The 20192-nt window shown below is 35.4% G+C and overlaps 1 protein-coding gene across 5 annotated transcripts; it reads right to left on the bottom strand.

Annotated features, from left to right (window-relative positions):
- Window positions 1-1820: 1820 nt before the first annotated feature.
- Window positions 1821-19982, bottom strand: LOC131155202 (cleavage and polyadenylation specificity factor subunit 3-I-like). Of its 5 annotated transcripts, none has more exons than XM_058108160.1 (7): window positions 19795-19982; window positions 19577-19643; window positions 19187-19392; window positions 18967-19064; window positions 7220-7265; window positions 6991-7140; window positions 1821-3666 (listed from the first exon to the last, which is right to left on the bottom strand). In XM_058108160.1, exons 3-7 carry the CDS (start codon window positions 19340-19342, stop codon window positions 2026-2028), a joined length of 2091 nt encoding a protein of 696 aa, XP_057964143.1. In that variant the 5' UTR covers window positions 19343-19392; window positions 19577-19643; window positions 19795-19982; the 3' UTR covers window positions 1821-2025. The 5 variants fall into 5 exon arrangements, with proteins under 5 accessions (XP_057964143.1, XP_057964147.1, XP_057964145.1 ...); XM_058108164.1 differs by having other exon boundaries at window positions 19813-19957; XM_058108162.1 differs by having other exon boundaries at window positions 19577-19972.
- Window positions 19983-20192: the final 210 nt, after the last annotated feature.

The raw sequence follows: 20192 nt of genomic DNA, 5'->3' as shown, positions 1-20192 counted from the left end.
CAATATTTATACAAAAGCCTCTAACACTTGAAATTGCACATATACCCGTAAAACAACATGAAATTACAAATATACCCCTAGAATACACAAATATTACAAACAAGCTCCCAAATACACATAATACTATACTAATTAAACAAAAGACATAATAAAATACTAATTAAACCCAGCAACCCCCTGACCAAATTCTTCTTAACACGCAATACCAAATAATGCAGGAGCAGCATCAAGGATCTGCAGCCATGGGAGAGATAAGAAGAAATTGAAGAGGGCAAGGAAAGGGAAGGGGGAGAGAGGAGATACAAGGTGGAAAACCATGTTCAACACTTCAACTCGATTCAAATTCTTCAACAACTGACTACAGCATGGCTTTAACACACTATTTATAAGAAACCCTCTTCACATAAAACTACACAAATACCCCGAACACTTCACTACGTTACAAACATGCACCTAGAATACACAAATACAAACAAGCCCCCAAATACACATAATATTATAATAATTAAGCTAAACACAAAATAAACTATTAACTAAACCCAATAATCCTTTGACCCAATTCTTCTTAATTATTCTCCAACAAGGATCTTCCCAAGGTCTTGCCTCTTGTACTACATCACAGACCCATGCCTCAAGCTACCTAAAATATTTAAGGGCTTCAGCACTAATTTTGAATAGATCTGTTACATCTGTATAAAGTTGAATCCAGTTATTATAACAACATGGTGCTTCTCTTTAAGCAGGGGCAGCAGAATGTATAAAATTTTATAAAAGATTTGGGACTTATTGATTTATTTTCTTCGATTTAACAAATTATTAACTAACATAGAGTATTAGAAAAGTATTAACAATAGACAATTCAGTATTAACAATTTTTTGCAGAGAGAGAGAGAAACCTGTTTCATCAAGATATGTTTTCTCTGCAGGCCATGGATCCCAACCAATCTAGCCATTCCTGCAGTTGAAAAGCCTGATGCCAGAGAACCACTTCTTCTGGTTTCTGATTGTTGCTGTAATTTAGGATTGTCTCTGCTGGAGGTTATTACACGAGGGAGAGAAAGAGACTTCAAATGAAATCAACACGACCAAATACAAGAGATGAGGAATCGAAGGGGAAGGAGAAGAGTTAGGAACATAGCCATTACAGCACAGCTGTTGCATTTTTCTTTTGGTCACAAGAGAGCTATGAAGATAATCAATGTAGCAGAGGTGGCAAATACCGCAAACCAAATGGTAGAGACTGTTCAAATTCTTAGGACACTGTACGGATTAATTTTTAAAAAGATATATATGCTTTTAAGGGTATTATGAGCACTATAAAATTTGTCACATGAAGACTACCGTGGAAATAGGTTTTGGTGTTTGGGTGTAGTTTAATTTAATTACAAAATAATTAAGTATATAAATTGCAAGTCACATAAGTTACTTCACTAATCCATCTGTAAATATGCAAATACATGTTTGGGTCTATGGAAATCCAAATGTTGTTTTTCCCCATCACGTCTGCAAAAATTTTACACTAAAAACATTTTTGGAATAAATGGTGTGCATCATCAATCAAATCATTTCCAAACAATTGTTAACAAGATATTACTTATTTAGAACTTTAAAAAAAAAATAAAAGCATCAAAAGTGTATCTTACTCTTCTTATCTTCTTTCTTTACCCCGCTCTTAAGCTTCTTTTTCTGCCTAAAATAGTAATCCTTGATTCATCTTAGATTACTACACAACTAAAGCAAGTAAAACAAAATTAGCAGTTTTGGGAAAAAGTATGATGTACTGGATTGGTTTTACATGGTTACTAATAATTGTTAGAGAATAATAAGCAAAAATACTTCATTGGTATAACTAATTAAGCATCAGATAACAAACGTAATCAACCAGTAAAACATGTAACAGCAACATGAACACATCTGTTATCCTCAAAGTGCATAATTCTTACAAAAAGAGGAGAGAGGAGCAGCTACAAAAAAGGTGGGGGAATGGGAAGGGAGGTGAGTTACCATACAAGCTAATGGAAGGGGCTAAGATGCAGAGAGTGGGATTGACCTCACAGCACTTTGGATTCGTCGGAATGCCATCTTCACCCTCTCCTTAAGACCATCATTTTCGCTCTCAACATCTCCGCTCTGTGCATTAAGATGGGCCACATTCCCATCGACACTTATAACCAGTTTCCCATTCTCTCCAAACTTCACATCTCCAAATAGAGAGACTAGAAGAGCATGAATAACCTTCTCAACTTTTTTCTCGTTTTCTTCTTCAGTTTTAATGGCCTCCGACTCAACTACAATCTTGGGCATCTCCCTGTTGATATTTAAAACCAGAGCAACAACGGAGTCCGAAACCATGTCACTAACGGGATCCGACATCCAATGCAGCGAAATACACTTCTCTGACTCCTGCTTCACAGTTACTCGGTCGTGCACATGCAAAGTTGGGACACCAGACTCTTCATCCACAGCAGATTCGACACTTTCATACATTTGCTTGAGCCTGTATTTTATCACCCCAAAGGCACCAGAGTAAGGAATCGTAATCCTCTGAGTCACAATTGCTGTGGACAGCTGTGAGAAGACATGGAGATCATCAGGTGCCATTATCTGATAAGTGAACCCTTTCTTTACAAGTAAACCGCTAACAGTTTCACCAGCTTCTGGGGTCTTTTCAGCCAGCTTTCCAATAGTTTTTGCCATTTTCTCAGAGTTGAAATACATTTCAACAGACTGGCAGTTCTTTGGAGAAATAATTTTCGTATTGCTGTCTGCAAACTGGGATATAAGCTTCTGTTTGAGCCTCCCCATCTCATTAGCTTCTCCATGAACAAGAATTATGTTGGGAGGCAATAACTCTTTCAAGAAAGTACTTGTCTGCGAAAAATCTGCATGAGCTGAGAAGGAAATGTAATGGACCTGCATCTCGAGAGGAGCAGATAGACCGTTCACAAGAGTGACTTCTTTGGGTTCAGAAGTAATGGTTTTTGCCATTGTCCCTTCCACAACATACCCAGGTAATACACAAGCATTTTTCTTATCAGAGCACCACATATCAAAGAGCTGTCGTGAAAGCCCGCTCTGAAGCCCACCCGGGCTAGCCATTACCACAGAGGGACCTACATCAACAAAATTTTCAATGCTCTTTAATGGCAAAATGTACTTGAAGTCAAATGGGTTTGAGTTCACAAACTGGCTGCGGATCCTGTCATTCATGGAATTGATGTAGGTTTGGTAAACAGCCATGCACCTTTTTGCAAGTGGGGAAGCATAATATATAGGGATGTCATGGAGCTCAGGATGGTTTGACCAGTACTCATCAAGGATAAGTAGTAGTTCTTGGGCACGGCCAAGGGCAAATGCTGGAATCAGGACACGACCTCCTTGGGAAATGGTAGAGTGGATGACATCCGTGAAGCGCTTCTCTCGCACATGCCGGGGCTGATGGAGTCGCACACCATAAGTGGATTCAATTATACAAATGTCAGGAGAAAATTGAGGGATCTCAGCAGCACGGAGATGACGGTCTTCTTCCCGTGAATAGTCTCCTGTATAGAGAACTCGCACACCAGCAATGTCAACCATGAACATTGCAGCACCAAGGACATGACCAGCAGTGTAGCACCAAAAGCGTATACCACCTACCTCTACAGTCTGATGGAAGTCAACAACCTGCAGAGATGATTGGCATGTGGTTAGAAGACAATTGAACAAGACTCCAAAAATTAGACAATTAAGTTGCATGATGAATGCAATTTTAGACTGCCAAACTATCAGGATCATGCCCCACAATTGCAGCATCTAAGAATCTATAAGTTAAGCCTTGATATTGAGGCAAAAAAGAGCATGGTGTGGGACAAAATAATTTGTCAGAATAAAAGAAATTATTTGTCGCAATGCTCATATAAAAATAATAACCTCAAAATAAAACATTCGACCTAACACTGATTAATAAAAGAGCATGTTTTTTAGCTCAATTGACTGAGCTTAAAACTAACATGGAGTATTTAAAAAGCCATATATGAGGTGAAATTAAGGGTGTGATATATTCAACTCAAACAAACCACAAAGCCACCCATCTTCGCATCAGCTTTTTTGCCGAGGTGGGGAGATGGGAATACCTGTCAACTTGAAGCAGATCATTAGCACTCTACATGTGAGGAAACAATTTTAAAAGATTTTCCCTCATCATCAAATTTACAAGCACCACCTCCTTTTTTTTTAGAATGAAATCTTTTGCTGTTTTACCTCGTTTAATTTTACCAAGTCACCTGAATATCCTCTTTTAGCTGCACTCCTTTTCTTAGTACATTTCTTAACTGCAGTAGAATTTTGTGCTAGAGAAAATAGCTAGCCATATAGTTATTTCATAAAATTTTCCCTTTAATAGATATTCTTAAGATATACATCTCTTCAAAACACTTCTACCTTAATTAAAGCAAGGAATACTCATCTAGTGAAGAAAAAGGTGACACATTTGGATTGTTCTCACCCTTGATCAAACATAAGTGTGTCAAAGTTCTAGTATTCGTATCTGAAAGGATTTGAAAAGGTAATGTTTCCTTTTCTACTGCTTCCCTTGGTTTTATTGCCTCTCTTGTCAGTTGTCACCATAATGCTCCCATTGCAAATTTTTTGTGAACCACTCACTAAAATTTTCATAATATTAGATATCTTAATTATACGGGATTTAGGAACCCACGATTTTTCACGTTTTCTTTTTTTTTTTTGGGGGGGGGGGGGGGGGGTGTGGTTGAGGGAAGATCAGGTTGGTTGAGAAATAAGAGTAAAAAAATTCCTGAAATTTATAATTTAATTGAATATGGTGCTCCAATTAAGCTAAATTTACATGCTGTAGAACCTGATTCACACGTCTCACATTGTCTGCCACAACCTGTTCAAAATATCTACTGGAACAGGTGCAATTTACTAGGCAACTCAAAATTTCAAACTTCGCTTGGATATGGCCCTTAGAGCTAAAAAGGGAGTTTTGAAATATAATAATAAAGTAAAATAATTAAAATAATTTCCATTTTCATTATAACAATTTTTTTTAATTTGTATTCTTTTGTATTTTTATTGTTTTAATCAGATTTTTTAATCCTTCTTTCATTCAAGAGCAAAAATGAGCATTTGTTCAATCAAGTTTTCAATTTATTTTAATTTTGGAAATTTAACCAAACAAGGTTACCAATTTTCGGTTTTTAGTTTTCGTTTCCATGTTTTAGTTTTGGTTTCTGGCTTTCATTTTCATAACCTTCGACGATGATACCAAACGGCCCCAAAGTTTAAGTCGTAGAATTATAGTTCAATGCGTAATCTATGGTGAAATCCCTTAGCGTACCAAAAAATACATTGTTCATCTTGAACCAGGCCTTTGGCCCAGTGGCTCACCTCCCCGTTCTCCTGTGTGGAGATAATCCCCTTGTGAGCACTGTGGTGCTTGTGATATTTGTTGCCATTTATGGTGTTGTTTGCCTGTGGGCACTAGCTGTTTGGTTTACCAGGGTGGTTGGGTATAGGGTTATGAACCTTGCTTTATGGGGGCTTCATACAGGCATCTCTCAAAAAAAAAAAAAAAAACAAAACATTGTTCATCTTCATCAAAAGAACAAGCAGCCAACTTGTCAAATTCAAGTGTGCATGTGTCAACATCTCTTTCATGCTAAATCAGTGCATGCAACATGAAAATACATCTCTTGATCATAAATCTCAATTGATTTGAATGATTTTTTGCCTCCAAAATTTGATATTTGACACTAAGACTACGCCACCAGGTAGATGCAAGGCCCTCAACACAAATAATATCATACCTATTATTCTCCTAGCCTTTCCTTCCACTTGTATAAGTGAGCTACTTTATCAGCAATTGGATTAGTCTGATTCAATAAGCCTAGTTTAGTCTGCTTTGACTAGAACAATTCAAGTCGAATCAAGTGGAGCGAGCTTGGATTAGGGCAATAAATATCCTTCTTTTGTGCTTTTGTTAGTCATGTGGGAACACAAAGTGAAGCGAGGCTCAATGCTTGGTTGAGGAGAGATTGAGTCTTGTTGGCATTGACGTCTGATAGCAACACAATGTGAACGATGAGGCCCACTATTGACAATAATGTTCCAATGAAGTTCAGTCACCAGCGGAGTGAATTTGAGCCCACTTTCTAGTGAGTGAAAGCTGATACAACAAATGGACCATAGTGAGAGTTGACACAATGGAGCAATGGAGTTCTAAATTGAGGTCCTCAAAGTTGTAAGGATAATGAACAGCGAACAAAGCAGTTATCAGCACGACAGTTGTTGATGATGAGCTTTAATGAATGACAATAACATGTCTGTCTTCTTCTTCCTTTTAACCTAGCGAAATTATTATTTATTTTTTTCCTAATGTCTATGACTGTGAATGAAAAGGGTCAAGTGGGGTAACTAGAAAAGGGTAACCATGGTCAGTGGCAAAGATGACGACAAAGATGGCGTTGGCACAAGGCAACTTAAGTTAAAATCATGAACCCTATAAGTTTAAGTTGAAAGATGCAAACAACCCTATCAAAGTGGTGACTCGAGTGAAAATCAAAAACCTCATCAAAAAATAATGACCTGTGTTGAATCAAAGTTTATTATGATACCACTTTATGCAACATTCAACATAAAATAATTTCAATTCAACTCCAAATTAAACTAGTAAGTAGTAGAATTTTTATAGGATTACAATGTTTGGAAATAAGAATTTAGACACCTAATTTTAATATAAATTTCCTAAATAGAATAACCTAAAATATTATATCTATTAACCCAATAAAAATATCATAGGTAAAAAAAATTGAGTCTTCATGTTGACTACATCACTATAAAGTTTACTTGCACCAATCCATTTCAAAAGGTGCATCATTTATAAATTTAAAGCCCATCCACTAAGTGGAAATGAATTTGGAAGCTTAGATAAGGAGACTAAAACATGCATCAATTACAAAATACACATCCACACAACGTTGACCCACCCACCTCAATTTTTTCCATGGACCGAAGAATGTCTTGCTCGTCGTACAACATGTCTTCAACTGAAACCTTGCTTACTTTTATATAATCAGACAAAAGCAACTTGTAGATTGCCTTCGTTGCATGAGTCATAAAAACTCGGCCTCTAAATGTGGTCTGTAAACAAGCCAAATGATTTAGAGGAAGAAAACAACATGAAATAACCATATAAGCATTCATAAAGAAAAGAACGAACCTTCTCCAAGAAATATGGAAGGGATGCAGCATGATCCAAGTGAAAGCTACACATAGAAAGCATTATCTTGTAGTAAATGAAGCGACTACATTACAGTAAGAAAAATAGCTGACATGCCCAACAACAAAAAAACATGCAGCATGGAAAATGTAAGGCGTAGACATTGATTTTAAAATATATATACATATATATATTAAATTACTAATATTATTAAAATAAACACTAGAAAGAAAAGAAGGTTGAAGTTGAAAAACATAGAAAAAAAGAAATATCAAATTACTAATATTATTAAAATAAATATTTTTTAAACGAAATAGAGTTCATATCAAATTGTTAATTAATGCATCTCTCATGATAATTAATAAAAATAAATAATTATTGTAGCATAATCATCTTCATTAGTCATTATAATCTTCTCCACTCATCTTAATGAGAATGATTTAAGAAAGGGAAAAAAGATTAAAAGAAGAGTAACAAATAAAAAAATGTATATTTCCATAAGAGTCATGTACGATTATGTAAAGGTCAAAGCAACCATTACATTACAGTAGCAGTCCATAACAGCCATTACAGCTGTGAATTTTCTTCCCACCAATTTAGCAGGGTGTAATGGACAGGAACCCAAAAATTGCTACGTAACAGTGTTACATAACAGGCCATTATGTAATGGATGGCCGTGGCTGCTGTTTAAAACCATGCCTAGTGTCCTCCGCCTCATTTATATCAGTCATGCAATCACTTGTCTTTTCTTGTATCACCTAACTTCTGTCTCAAGTTCTTGATGCCTTCATTCCAACTACATTAATTCATTGAACATACTTTTCCCCGCTTGCTCAACATTCTAACCAGTATAACATGGTCAATTTTCTGAGGGTGCTCGGCATTGTTGCGGGTGTTATTTTCTAGTTTCTATTTCTTGGTTGTAGTTTGAAAAAAAAAAGTCCAGCCAATCTGTTCTGTTTCATTGCATGCAGTCAGAATTTAAAACAGATGTGGCTCATTGCAGCAACTTCTGAAAACCATAATATGTGGTTCTTTCCCCATGGTGTTTTTGTGCTCACACTGTCTGCTTTGCTTTTCAAGTGAAAACAAGAGGAGAAAATCTAGGGCCAGAATGCAATTGTGATTGCCACTTCAACCAGGCTTGCACTTGGCTTCACAGGGTTGTCGTTCCTCTTCCTATGTCTAAATTTGGGGGGTGGGGGGTGGTTCCACATATTTCTTCTTAAAGGTCTCTCTCTCCCTCACTTGGGACAGTCATAGACCACTCAACAATACAAATTTAATTTCCACTGGTTCTTTACAGCTTCCTCCATTCAGGAGGCAAGTGATGGTGCCTATTTGTTGCTGAACCTTGCATGGGGCTCCAATGATGGCTTCCCCCCCAACGTGGAAGCCCAATGCTCAACCATCAATCAGAGAGAGAGCAGGCACCACTGCAAACAATACAACTTTCACAGTATCAGCGGAGGATGAATTGCGTTATCACAGACAGTTTCCTAGAAATCTGTTTCGGCAGTAAATGCTCCAACAACTCGTGTTCATGGCTCCCTTTCCCTCTGAGATTCAAAATTTTTCTGGAAAGACACCATAGATGAGTATGTCATCAACCCCTGAACAAAGGAGTTTACAAAAAATAGGCAACAAGATTGACAGGGATTAATGATATTGTCCACTCACACACACACACACAGAAACGCTAATAATCTCAACCATCGCCACTTCTTCTCACCATTAATCTCAAGTATCAACCTTTTTTTGCCAATTTGTAAGTATTCATGAACATGACCTGTTTTTTCTTGTTTTGGAATGCCACAACTCTTTTACTGGAATTTCAAGTAATATATTACAATTTTGATATTATATGTGTGTGCATGCATATGTATTATGCATGTATACACATTTTTAATGAAAAAAACATGCACGCTCATTTTTGTTCTAAGATATTATTGAATCCCCAAATTATTTAGGCTTCATTGGGGTCAAGGATTTCTTTGAAGAAAGAAAAGGAAAATGAGAAGGAAATTGATTTTGTCTTGCATTTTACCACAACATCAAATACTATTAAAATGAATTTTTGTTCTAATATGATTGAAAATTAAGAAAAACAAATGTTAATAATGTTTAAAATTATTTTTTTGTTCATTGATTTGTTATATACATAGATATATATATGCGCACACACACTCATATATATACACATCATCCTCGCTTCCCTTCATAACTAGACATAAAAAAAGTGGATTCCTTCACATTTTCTTTCCTTTCCCAAACATTTACAAGTTTCAACGGGCCCTTTAGTGATTATGATAAGTTGTATGATCCAGGAAAACACAGAAAAATGAAATTAGGCAACCAAAAAGATTTTCAGCTTTTGTTTCCAGTTGTAGGAATATGAGCAAACAGGTTTATAGTTTTTCAGTTTTTAATTTCTGTTCTATTTTTATAATTTTTGAAACAGCCACCTAGTAATCTTACATGATTTTCTTTTACCAAAAAGGTAGTACACAACAACATTACATTCCAAAAGAATTCTCTATTTTAGCTTTTCTGCATTTATTTCATGTGCAATGCTCTCAATATTTTCCATCAGGTTGCATCTGTAATTAATACAAATCCAATTAAAAAGACAAGACCACATTCAAAAAATCAAGGAAGTTTCTGCATGCATTAGGATTTAGGAAGGTTGAGAATGGAAGTATAGCTCAATAATCTCAGCAGGTAGGTAGCAATCTATGTGCTCCCCATCTCACTAGCTAGCAATTCTATCCTAAAAGGTTGGATATACCAAAATACAAACTTCTAGTTTATTTTTACATGTTTAAAGAATGTTCCCTAGCCACTTCAAACTGTTGCCACTGATAGTTTCATTTCAGGAAGAGAGAGAGAGAGAGAGAGAGAGAAAGAGAGAGAGGGAGAGAGACTCCATGTGCAAAATGAGTCTGCAAAAATTCAAGCAAATTTTAGCCAATCGCAGGTATTACACACATGAATTTTTAGTGAATTTGTCTTGGTTGACTTTACCTCCGTACAGCAGAGGGTATTTATGAGGCACACTCAATAAAAGTATTTGAGTCATTATTGTTTCCATAGAGCTAATGGTGGCAAAATATTATCCAAACCTACCCATTATAAATGGGTTTGAACCCATAGTTTAAAAGACAGTTAAAAAAGTTGTAGCCCATTTATACCAATCTGAAACTGAGCAGTAATGGGTTACACAGCACACCCATTTAACACTTGGAACATTTGAAGATTTAAGCATACAATGGTCCTTGTGCATATGTTCATATGTGTGTACATGTGCATGTATAATGTGTGTGTATTCATGCACTTGTGCATGCGTGCGTGCATGCATTTGTGCGCTTTTGCATGTGTGGATTGCATATGCTAATGTGCGTGCATGCATGTTCATAAGTGTGTGCATGCATGCTTGTACCAGTGCGGGTGGGCAAGCGGGTGCATGTACATGCATGCATACGTGTATGTGCACGTACGCTTGATGTGCATTTTTTTTGTGAAAGAATGTACTCATGAGTACGTATGTGAGTGTGGATGCAAATGTATGCCCACACAAGCACCTAGGTGCATGTGTGTGCAACTGTACATGCATATGTGTATCCAGGTGAGCATATGTGAGCATAAGAACCTATGCCCATATGCAGACATGCCACACGAGTGCATGTGCATGTGCATGTTTGTGCATGTTTGCCGGTGTGCGCATACATTTGTGTTTGCACCATCTAAATGTGTCATTTAAGAATATAGCAATAAAATGATAATTTAATAACATCAACAGAAATCATACTATATGTACCATATGTTTGGACTTTAATGGGCCACTCAAATCTAGTCCAAAATTAATGGGTTGTACTAACTGCATTACAAATGGGTATGGATAGTATTATGCAAGGCATATCAAGAGTTGAGAAAATATTCATAGGAGTAGATCTGAATGAACACGTTGGAAGGAAATAGGGATCACAAAGGCTGTGAGAGGATACATGGAGGATATGGATATCGAGAAAAAAATGAGCCTAGGGAGATGATCTTAGACTTCGCCACGTTACATGATTTTATTATAATGAATACTTGCTTTAAGAAGAGAGAAGAACACTAAAGAACCTTCAAAAGTGGACAAAATAAAAGTCAAATAGATTTTTCCTTGACTGGGAGGGTAGATCATTTATCATGTAAGAATTGTATAGTTATCCCAAGTGAAAGCTTAACCACACAACATAGAGTTTTAGTGTTAGATATATGTATTAAAAAATGGAAGAAAAAGGATAAAATAAACCAGTGTACGAGAACAAGGTAGTAGAACATAAAGGGAGAAAATATAATAAAGTTTAAAAACAAAATGATCAAAGATGATGATTGGATTATAAAGGCTGGTGTAGACACAAACACTATTTGGAATAGGATAGCTAGCTCTATTAAAAGGATATCAAAAGAAATTTAAGGTGAATCAAGAAGAAGATTCTCAAATAGCAAAGAAAATTGGTGGCAGGATCAAGATGTACAAAAAGTCGTAAAGACAAAAAGAATTTGGTATAGAACACGGCAAATATGTAGAAACATGGATAACTTTGATAAGTATAAAAAGGCAAGAAAAGATGCAAAAAAGGCTGTTAGTGAAGCTAAACATAGATTATTTAATAATTTTTATGCTAGATTAGATACAAAAGAATGAGCAAGAGATATATTTAAACTTGCTAGAGCTAGAGAAAGAAAGAGTAAATACTTACGTAAAATAAATTGTATAAAAACTGAGAATGGTATTGTCTTGGTTAAGGACGAGGACATAAAGAAAGATCGCAAAGTTACATTAGTAAGCTTTTTAATGAGAACCAAGTAGAAGGCTTAAACTTAGAATTGACAAACAAGATTTATTTGTAAGATTAGACTTAACAAAGTTAAGTTTGCATTAAAAAAATGAAAAATAGAAAAGCTATAGGACCAGATAACATCCCAATTGAAATTTGAAAATGCTTAGGTGATAACAAAATTATATGGTTAACTAATTTATTTAACACAATTATAAAAACTAAGAAAATGTCAAACGAATGGAGGAAAAGCACAAATACCTATATACAAAAATAAAGGAGATATTCAAAATTGTGATAACTATGTGAAATTAAACTTATGAGTCATACAATGAAACTATGAGAAATGATAGTTGAACAAAAATTAAGACTGTTAGCTTTGATGTATTCCCAAGAGGGGGGTGAATTGGGCATTTAAAATTTATTCCTAGATTTAGCCAATCCAACAGTAATACTCAACCTAGGGTCTGTCTATATACACATAAACCCAAATACGCAGATAAATGTAAGATACGAAAATTAAATCATATTCACACTATAACATACACGTGCAGGAATATAAATTATGGAAATATAAACAGTGCACACACGATATGTTATCGAGAATCGGCCAACTGTGCCTACGTCCCTGCCTCTAACTCGCAAGCCCGAGAATTTCACTAATGCTCACTTAACGGGTGGAGCGGCACTGTTTCCCAAAAATATCTGTATACAAGGGACCTGATTGAGTGATATATTTTACAAGATATCCACAAAAACTAGAAACTAAGGCCTTAGAAAATAAATTTGGTTTTATGCCTAGGAGATCTACTACAAAAGCTATATATTTTTTAAGAAAATTAATGGAAATGTTTTGGGAAAAGAATAGGGATTTGCATATAGTATTTATTGACTTAAAGAAAACATATGATAGGATACCTAAGAAAGTTCTATGGCGGATTTTAGATAAAAAAAAAAAAAGGGTGTATTTAGTAGATCTATTGATGTCATTAAGGATATGTATGATGGAGTAATGACTACCGTTATGACTATAGGTGGAGAGACTAGAAAATTTCTAATCACAATATGGGTACATCAAGGATATGCTTTGAGCCCTTATCTTTTTGCTTTAGTAATGGATCAACTTACTAGGAGTACCCAAGATGATAGGTGTATGTTGTTTGCAGATGTTATTGTTTTGATTGATGAAACTAGGGGTGGAGCAGAGTCTAAGTTAGAAATATGGGGAGACGCTTTAGCATCTAGAGGCTTTAGGATAAGTAGAAATGAGACAGAATATATGAAATGAAATTTTAGTAATAGTAGGAGGAATATTGGAGACAAAGTTAAACTCGATGATGAAGAAATCAATCATACTAGTAGATTTCAATACCTTGGATCTGTTATGCAAGCTAACGGAAAAATTGAGGAGGATGAAATGCATAGAATTAAAGCAAGTTGGGTAAAAAGGAGAAATACTTCAAGTGTGCTTTGTCATCGTAAAATATCCTTAAAATCAAAAGGGAAGTTTTATAGGATAGTTGTAAGACCAGCTAGGCTATATGGATTAGAATGTTGGGCGACAAAGAAACAGCATATCCAAAAAATAAAACTTGCCAAGATGAGAATACTTAGATGGATAAGTGGTGTAACGTTAAAAGATAAATTAAGAAATGAACATACTAGCAGTAAGTTAGGCATAGCTTGTAGTAGATAATAAGGGAGGGACAACTCAAATGGTTTGGGCACTTGCAACATAGGCTATAAAGTGCGCCAGCGAGGAAAGGAGAGTTAGTTACTTTGAGAGGCAATAGAAGGGGTAGGGGTAGACCTAAAATAACTTGGAATGAGATAGTAAGGATTTAATAGCCTTAAGTTTATCAAAGGAAATTGTCCATGATCACATAAATTGACGGAAAATGGTTCATGTAGTTGACCCCACCTAGTAGGACTTAAGTCTTGGTTTGTTGTTGTTGTTGTTGTCGTTGTTGTTGCTACATTACAAATGAGTATGATCTACCCAGCCTACTCATTTGCCAAACGATATAGAGCCATCCTGATTATTCACCTTAGGGTGGATTTTGAAAATATTTGGTTCAATGGAGAGGATACCTTGCTTTGGATGCTACATTGCTTAACAATGATGATGTTCGTAAAAGAGCTCTTGAGTTGTTAGTCATACTTGTAGTCACTCTCTTTATAGTCAAGCTCTTGTCAGCAAGGGGCATACAGCAAAGGATCACCATCATCATTTAGGTCAACTATTCAGCATAAATGTTTTAGGCATAGATTTTGGACATTGGGATGTATGCATTTGACTTTGTTATTGTGTATTTTTTCTATGTAACATTGAGGTATATTTGCAATTATGCAATTTAGTTAACTCTAGAGTATAAAAACATTTGATATTTCCCTCCCAGTCATTTTCCTCTCCTTCTTCCTTCTTCTTCCTCCCTTTTGTTCTTTCTCTTCCTCTCTTATTTCTCTCCCTTCCCTTCAACTCTAAGCTATTCAATATCTCAAGGATTTTTCTTTGATTGTCAGTTGAAGCCAATGTTTCTTCAACAAAAACAAAGGAGGAATATCTTCTTGGGCTTATAATCATGCAATCCCTATGTTCATTAGGGAATGTAAAGCCAAAGCCTAGAATTTTATTGACAATAGAACTATAGAAGTTAACCTGCATACAATGAGTCTAAAACATGTATTTATAATACAATTACGACCTAAAAACCCTATGATCAATAAATCACTGCCTTTTGCTTTTGAGTAATAATTGCTAAAAAAAATAAAACAAACCAAAGACTCAAAGCTGCTTAAAAACCTAAAGAAGCAAGCTACTACTGCACCCAAAAAAAAAAAAAATTATAGTCACCAAATAAAGTAGTATTTATTAAATTACTTAATTAAACATGCCACGAAAAAAGCAATTAACGCATAGCCTCAATGCACACAAGACTATATTTGACTTAATCAATTGATAGTCAGCAAACAAAGTAATGGTTAATTAATTACTTAATTGCAAATACCAAGAAAAAGGCAATTGACACAGCACCTTCATAAAGAATATATATGAAGGCATTAATAATTGATAGTCACCAAACAAAATAGTATTTAATCAATTACTTAATTGTAAATACCGATAAAAAAATCAATACATAACTCCTCAATGGGTAGAATACTCCATCAAAAGACCTCAATAATTAATAGCCACCAGACAAACTTGTGTTTAATTGTCTTTTTCTCATTTTACAACTAAATAATTAATTAAACACTACTCTGTTAGAGTGTTTGGTGACTATCAATTACAAATTTTTGTGCCCTGATGTGGTGTGTTAATTGTTTTTTTCTTGTTATTTACAATTAAAATAATTCATTAAACACTATTTAGTTTGATGACTATCATCAACTATTGATGTCTTTAGATATAGTTTTTTTTGCGCACTCAAACAATGTTAATAGTGTTTTTTTTTTTCCCATACAAATAATTGATTAAACACTGCCTTTATTGATGACTCTCAATTATTCATGTCGTTAGATATAGTCTTCTGCACAGAGAGCCACTGCACTATTTGTCTTTTTCTCAATATTTACAAATAAGTAATTCATTGAACACTAATTTGTTTGGAGACCATCAATTATTGATGTGTTTAGGTATAGTCTTCAGTGCACTAAGATGCTCTGTTTATTTGTCATTTTCTCTACATTTACAATTAAATAATTAAAAAAACAATACTTTGTATGGTGACTATAAATCATTGATGTCTTTGCATATAGTCTTTTGCACAATGAGGTGTTGTGTTAATTGTTATTTTTTTCTCGATAGTTAATTAAGTAAACAATTATTGATAGATTTCAATTGTTTGGTTACTATCAACAACTCATAATCAACAGATAAAGCAGTGTTTAATCAATTACTTATATGTAATTGATTAATAATTGATTAATCAATTACCGATTATTGATAGATTTTATTTTTTTGGAGAATTTCGTATCCTCCACCTCTTGTACTTTCCATTTCAGGGTCTTATTCTCCTCTTTACTAATATGTAATTGATTAATCAATTACCCATTATTGATAGATTTTATTTTTTTGGAGAATTTCTTATCCTCCACCTATTGTACTTTCCATTTGAGGATCTTATTCTCCTCTTTGTATATTGTTTCTTCTTCTTGGTATGTATCTTCTTTTTCTATCAAAAAGGAAAATCGATTTCTCATTAGCCAACACCAGGAGTTTTTCTCAGGGGCTGTTCTGAAATATTCCAATGATTGAGAGTTAAATATTTTAACAGATTTCTACAGAAGAATTTACAAAATCCAATGCCAGGCCACCTGCAATGAGCCCAAATGGGCTTTGAACAAGAAAGGAAACTTCACCGTCAGATCACATTATAAACACCTTAGCTCCCCACCTGTGTGCAGCCGCAATTTCCCTTGGAAACTCATTTGGAAAACTGCAGCCCCCACAAAGGTTGCATTTTCACATGGAAGGCAACTCTTGGGAGGATCCTTACCATGGACAACCTCCAGAAAAAGGGCTCAGCTCTTGTTAATGGGTGCTTTTTGTGCCTGGAGCAGGCTGAAACAGTTGAGCACATTCTTTTGAGTCGCTCTTGGACCAGAAAAATATGGAACTTAGCCATCTCCATGGTCAAGTAGAAGTGGGTCACTGCAGCTATGATGAATCACATTCATCAAAAGGCTTTGGTTCCTCTAAATCATAACCTTCATTCTCAAAATCATCTTTAGATATGTCCAGTGGTTCAAAGATGTTTTGTGGAGTCCCATATACACTTCCAATTCATTACAAAAAATAACAGCTCCAATTTTAACCCAATTTCTCTCAACCTTTTCATTATATTTTGAAGCAGATTTGAAAAATCATCTTACACTCGGATTCCAGCGGATACAGTCAAAGGAACAATGAGACAAGGAATTATTTTTATTGTCCATCGAAGCCAATGTTTCTCAAGGGAAGCATTTTTTCATATTTTGTGGCCAATTTGCCTCAAGCTTATAAACTAACTAGACACTAACCCACATGATGCTGGGTATGGTATATTATTAGTTAAATTTATAAAAATTTTTAGTTTGCTATTTTTGACAAATCTATTCATTTCCTTTTAAAAATATATAAAAAATATTTTATTTTCCTTTGGGTTGGCTTTATTATTTTAGCTCAAGCTGCCTAACTTGATACTTGATAGCGCATAAATGATATGGTGGAGGATGCATATACAGATGAACATGCGCCAAATTTTGGTTTAAATATAAAGTACAAAAAAAGGGGGTTGAAAACTGAAAATTAATAAAAAAAAATAAGAAAACAGAAAAAGAATAAAAAAATGAGAAGAGAGAGAGATGAGGGGGATGAAGAACTATCAGAAGGAATGATTGCTAAGGGATTATGGAAAAAGAATTTAGGAAAATCTGACACTTACGAGAGGATAAGGTGTCGGCACTGGCATAGATCACCTACTGCGTAGTCGAAAAGAACATCTGTGCTACAGTGAGATTGAAGCTCATATCCTTGTGGCTACTCCAGGCTGCATCTCTGACAGACTGACACCCATGACATATCTCCAACAGCCAAATCTGACTTTAAGACCAATAAAATTAAACACTCTCAGAGCTAGCAGAGCAAAAGCAACAACAAAAATTCATTTTCCATTCCTTGCAATTTTCAAAATCAGGAACCATAAATCAAAGACTTTGCTTGTTAAATTTGTAAAGGAATGATTGAATATGAAAGAAGGAATAGTCATCAACTTGTTGGGAAATGAAAAGACTTAGTCTTGGGACGAAGCTATAAAGGCTCCAATACAAGCAGTCAACAAAAGGATTGGGAAATGAAAAGGCTCAGCCCTGGGAAGAGACTATAAACCAATGCAGGCGGTGAACATAGGTACATTTCAGACAGAGAACAAAAAATATACATTAAACATACCATGTAGACATATGAATTGATTAGAATAAGCTTCTGTTTTAATATATACTATATATAAGTAAAAAGAAATCAAGTGTGCAGTCAAAAACTTGTGTTCATTCCTAAAATGGATTGATGACCAATAAAAACACCCTATTCAACCTTCCTCCACCCCCCGGAAAGAACTTATTGCACACAAGCACAAGCTCATTAGTCAAAGAACTTTGATATCAACCACCACCCGTACCTCCCTCTCTCCCTCTTCAAACTGCACACCCACCCTCCAAAACAAAGAAAAGAATAATAATGTTGCATTGACACACATGAAATCCAAATTAGCATATAGACTGTCCATTACCCTCAACAAATCACTGAGATTAGATCACAACACTTTCTTTACATCAGTCAATTCAGATCATATCTACAAAATAAAAATCCAACAATGATTATTACATCCAACTGAGCATCCACAAACAATTTATATTCACAACTCTGATAGACAACTACAATGCAAATCTTCTTAAACAATTTTCAGGAAATCTGAATTACTATGCATCGTCCAATTTCTTGTCCAACTGAGCCACTGCAGAGCCAATACATACCATTTCCTATTCTCACCTCACAAAACCACGCTATATGACAACTAGGGAAATCTTAGCTGCACTTGATCGAAAATTGCAACGCTAGCTATCAATTTTGTATAAACTATGATAGGAAACATGGAATGCATGCATTGGGTTTGGAATTGTGAGGAATTCAATAGAAGTCAATGAAATTTGTGTTGTGTTTTCTCCAAATCCACAATTCCAATTTCAAGGCTTGAATTTCATGCTATCCAATGCCATAGGAACCTAATACCATATAGCAATCACTCCTGAATAAAACTCATGATATTGTTTCTAAAACTAAAAATATAAGGCTGATATATTACAAGCAACGCAATCCAACAATTAAAAAAAAAAAATGATATGAAAATAAATGTACAGCACAAGAAAATAAAAAGAAGAACATACTGCGTAACCAGAAGCACGTTGATGGTTGAAGGATCAATCTCATCAAAGTATGGTAAAGCAGCCATGCCAGAGTAACCGGGATGAATTCCACAATCAAACTATAGCCCATTAAAGGTGAGGAAAACATAAATGTCAAGACAAAACCTCCATAACCCAAGTCAAAAAAAAAAAAAGAATTTGCAATAAATAAATAAAGAGTGGAGCGTGTCTTGAAAAATACCAATACAGTTTTCCCTTTGTAAGACATATAAACACATGAACGACCAACTTCATTGCCAGCTCCTAAAGGGGTAATAATTAGCTGATCCCCTTCCCTTATTGTAGACGAATCCCGTCTCTTCAAAGAAGATGGTGGCGGCAGTCCCGTTGACGTCATCCTTTCACTCAACAATGCAGCACAAGAAGTGCTTCGACTACAATGCAATGCTAAGAAAGTCCAAATTCTCAAGTTAATAATTAGATTAGAACTGACAGTTAATCTCAAGAGACAGAAAACTTAAATTCGCACTTGAAAAAATTCAGTCTGTTTTGTTGCTGAGAAACTCAGCGAAGGAAGATGGAGGGATAATCGAGAACTAGAGTTCAAAAAATAAATAAATAAAATTGCTACCTTAAGAGTATTCAATACTGTTTTGATTGATGAGGATTCGATGTTGGAAGTAAAGCTGCAAACTAGCCTGTTTTGATTAATATGTGTGTGAGAGACGTAGAGAGGGAGTTGGGAGAAAATGAAGTTCCGTGTTTGACCCTCAGAACAAGGAGAAATAATAAAGAAAAACTTATGTAATATGGTTAGAACAGGGGAAAGGGGCAGCCATGTCCCCCCACCTGGCAACGGCGCCCGACCTTCCGAGAGAGAGAGAGAGAGAGAGCGGCAGCAGCAGCAGCAGCACCGGTGCTGCCGTGGTGGCTCCTGGTCAGAGGCCCAGGCAGCGGGAGCGGCTGCAATGGTGAATTTGGCGCCTGCGGCTGTTTGGCTGAGCGGAGAAGAAGAAGAAGAAGAAGCGAGAAGGGACGGAGTTTTTTCCTATTTATCTTTTTCTTTTAAAATATATTAAATAATACATTTTAAAAAAAAATAATTTCCGAAATGATTTTGATGTAATCTCACTTAGCAACATTTGCCACGTTCATGATAAAGGACAAGATGATTCCAATCAGCATCAAGTTAGATGACCCCAACTATAGATTATGGTCCAAGTTTTTGAAATGTATATTTCAGAAAA

The sequence above is a fragment of the Malania oleifera genome, chromosome 5, assembly GCF_029873635.1.
Source record: "Malania oleifera isolate guangnan ecotype guangnan chromosome 5, ASM2987363v1, whole genome shotgun sequence".
Taxonomy (NCBI): domain Eukaryota; kingdom Viridiplantae; phylum Streptophyta; class Magnoliopsida; order Santalales; family Ximeniaceae; genus Malania; species Malania oleifera.
The sequence above is the reverse complement of the archived record's forward strand: the minus strand, read 5'-3'. Positions and strand labels throughout refer to the sequence as shown.

Bases quoted from the DNA above. Each gene is read 5' to 3' on its own strand.
- LOC131155202 (XM_058108160.1), bottom strand. From the start codon at position 19,342: ATGACGTCAACGGGACTGCCGCCACCATCTTCTTTGAAGAGACGGGAT. The intron at 19,065-19,186 runs GTATTTTTCAAG...AATGGGCTATAG, and splicing joins ACAAAGGGAAAACTGTATTG to TTTGATTGTGGAATTCATCC. The intron at 3,667-6,990 runs GTGGGTGGGTCA...TCATCTCTGCAG, and splicing joins GGTCCATGGAAAAAATTGAG to GTTGTTGACTTCCATCAGAC.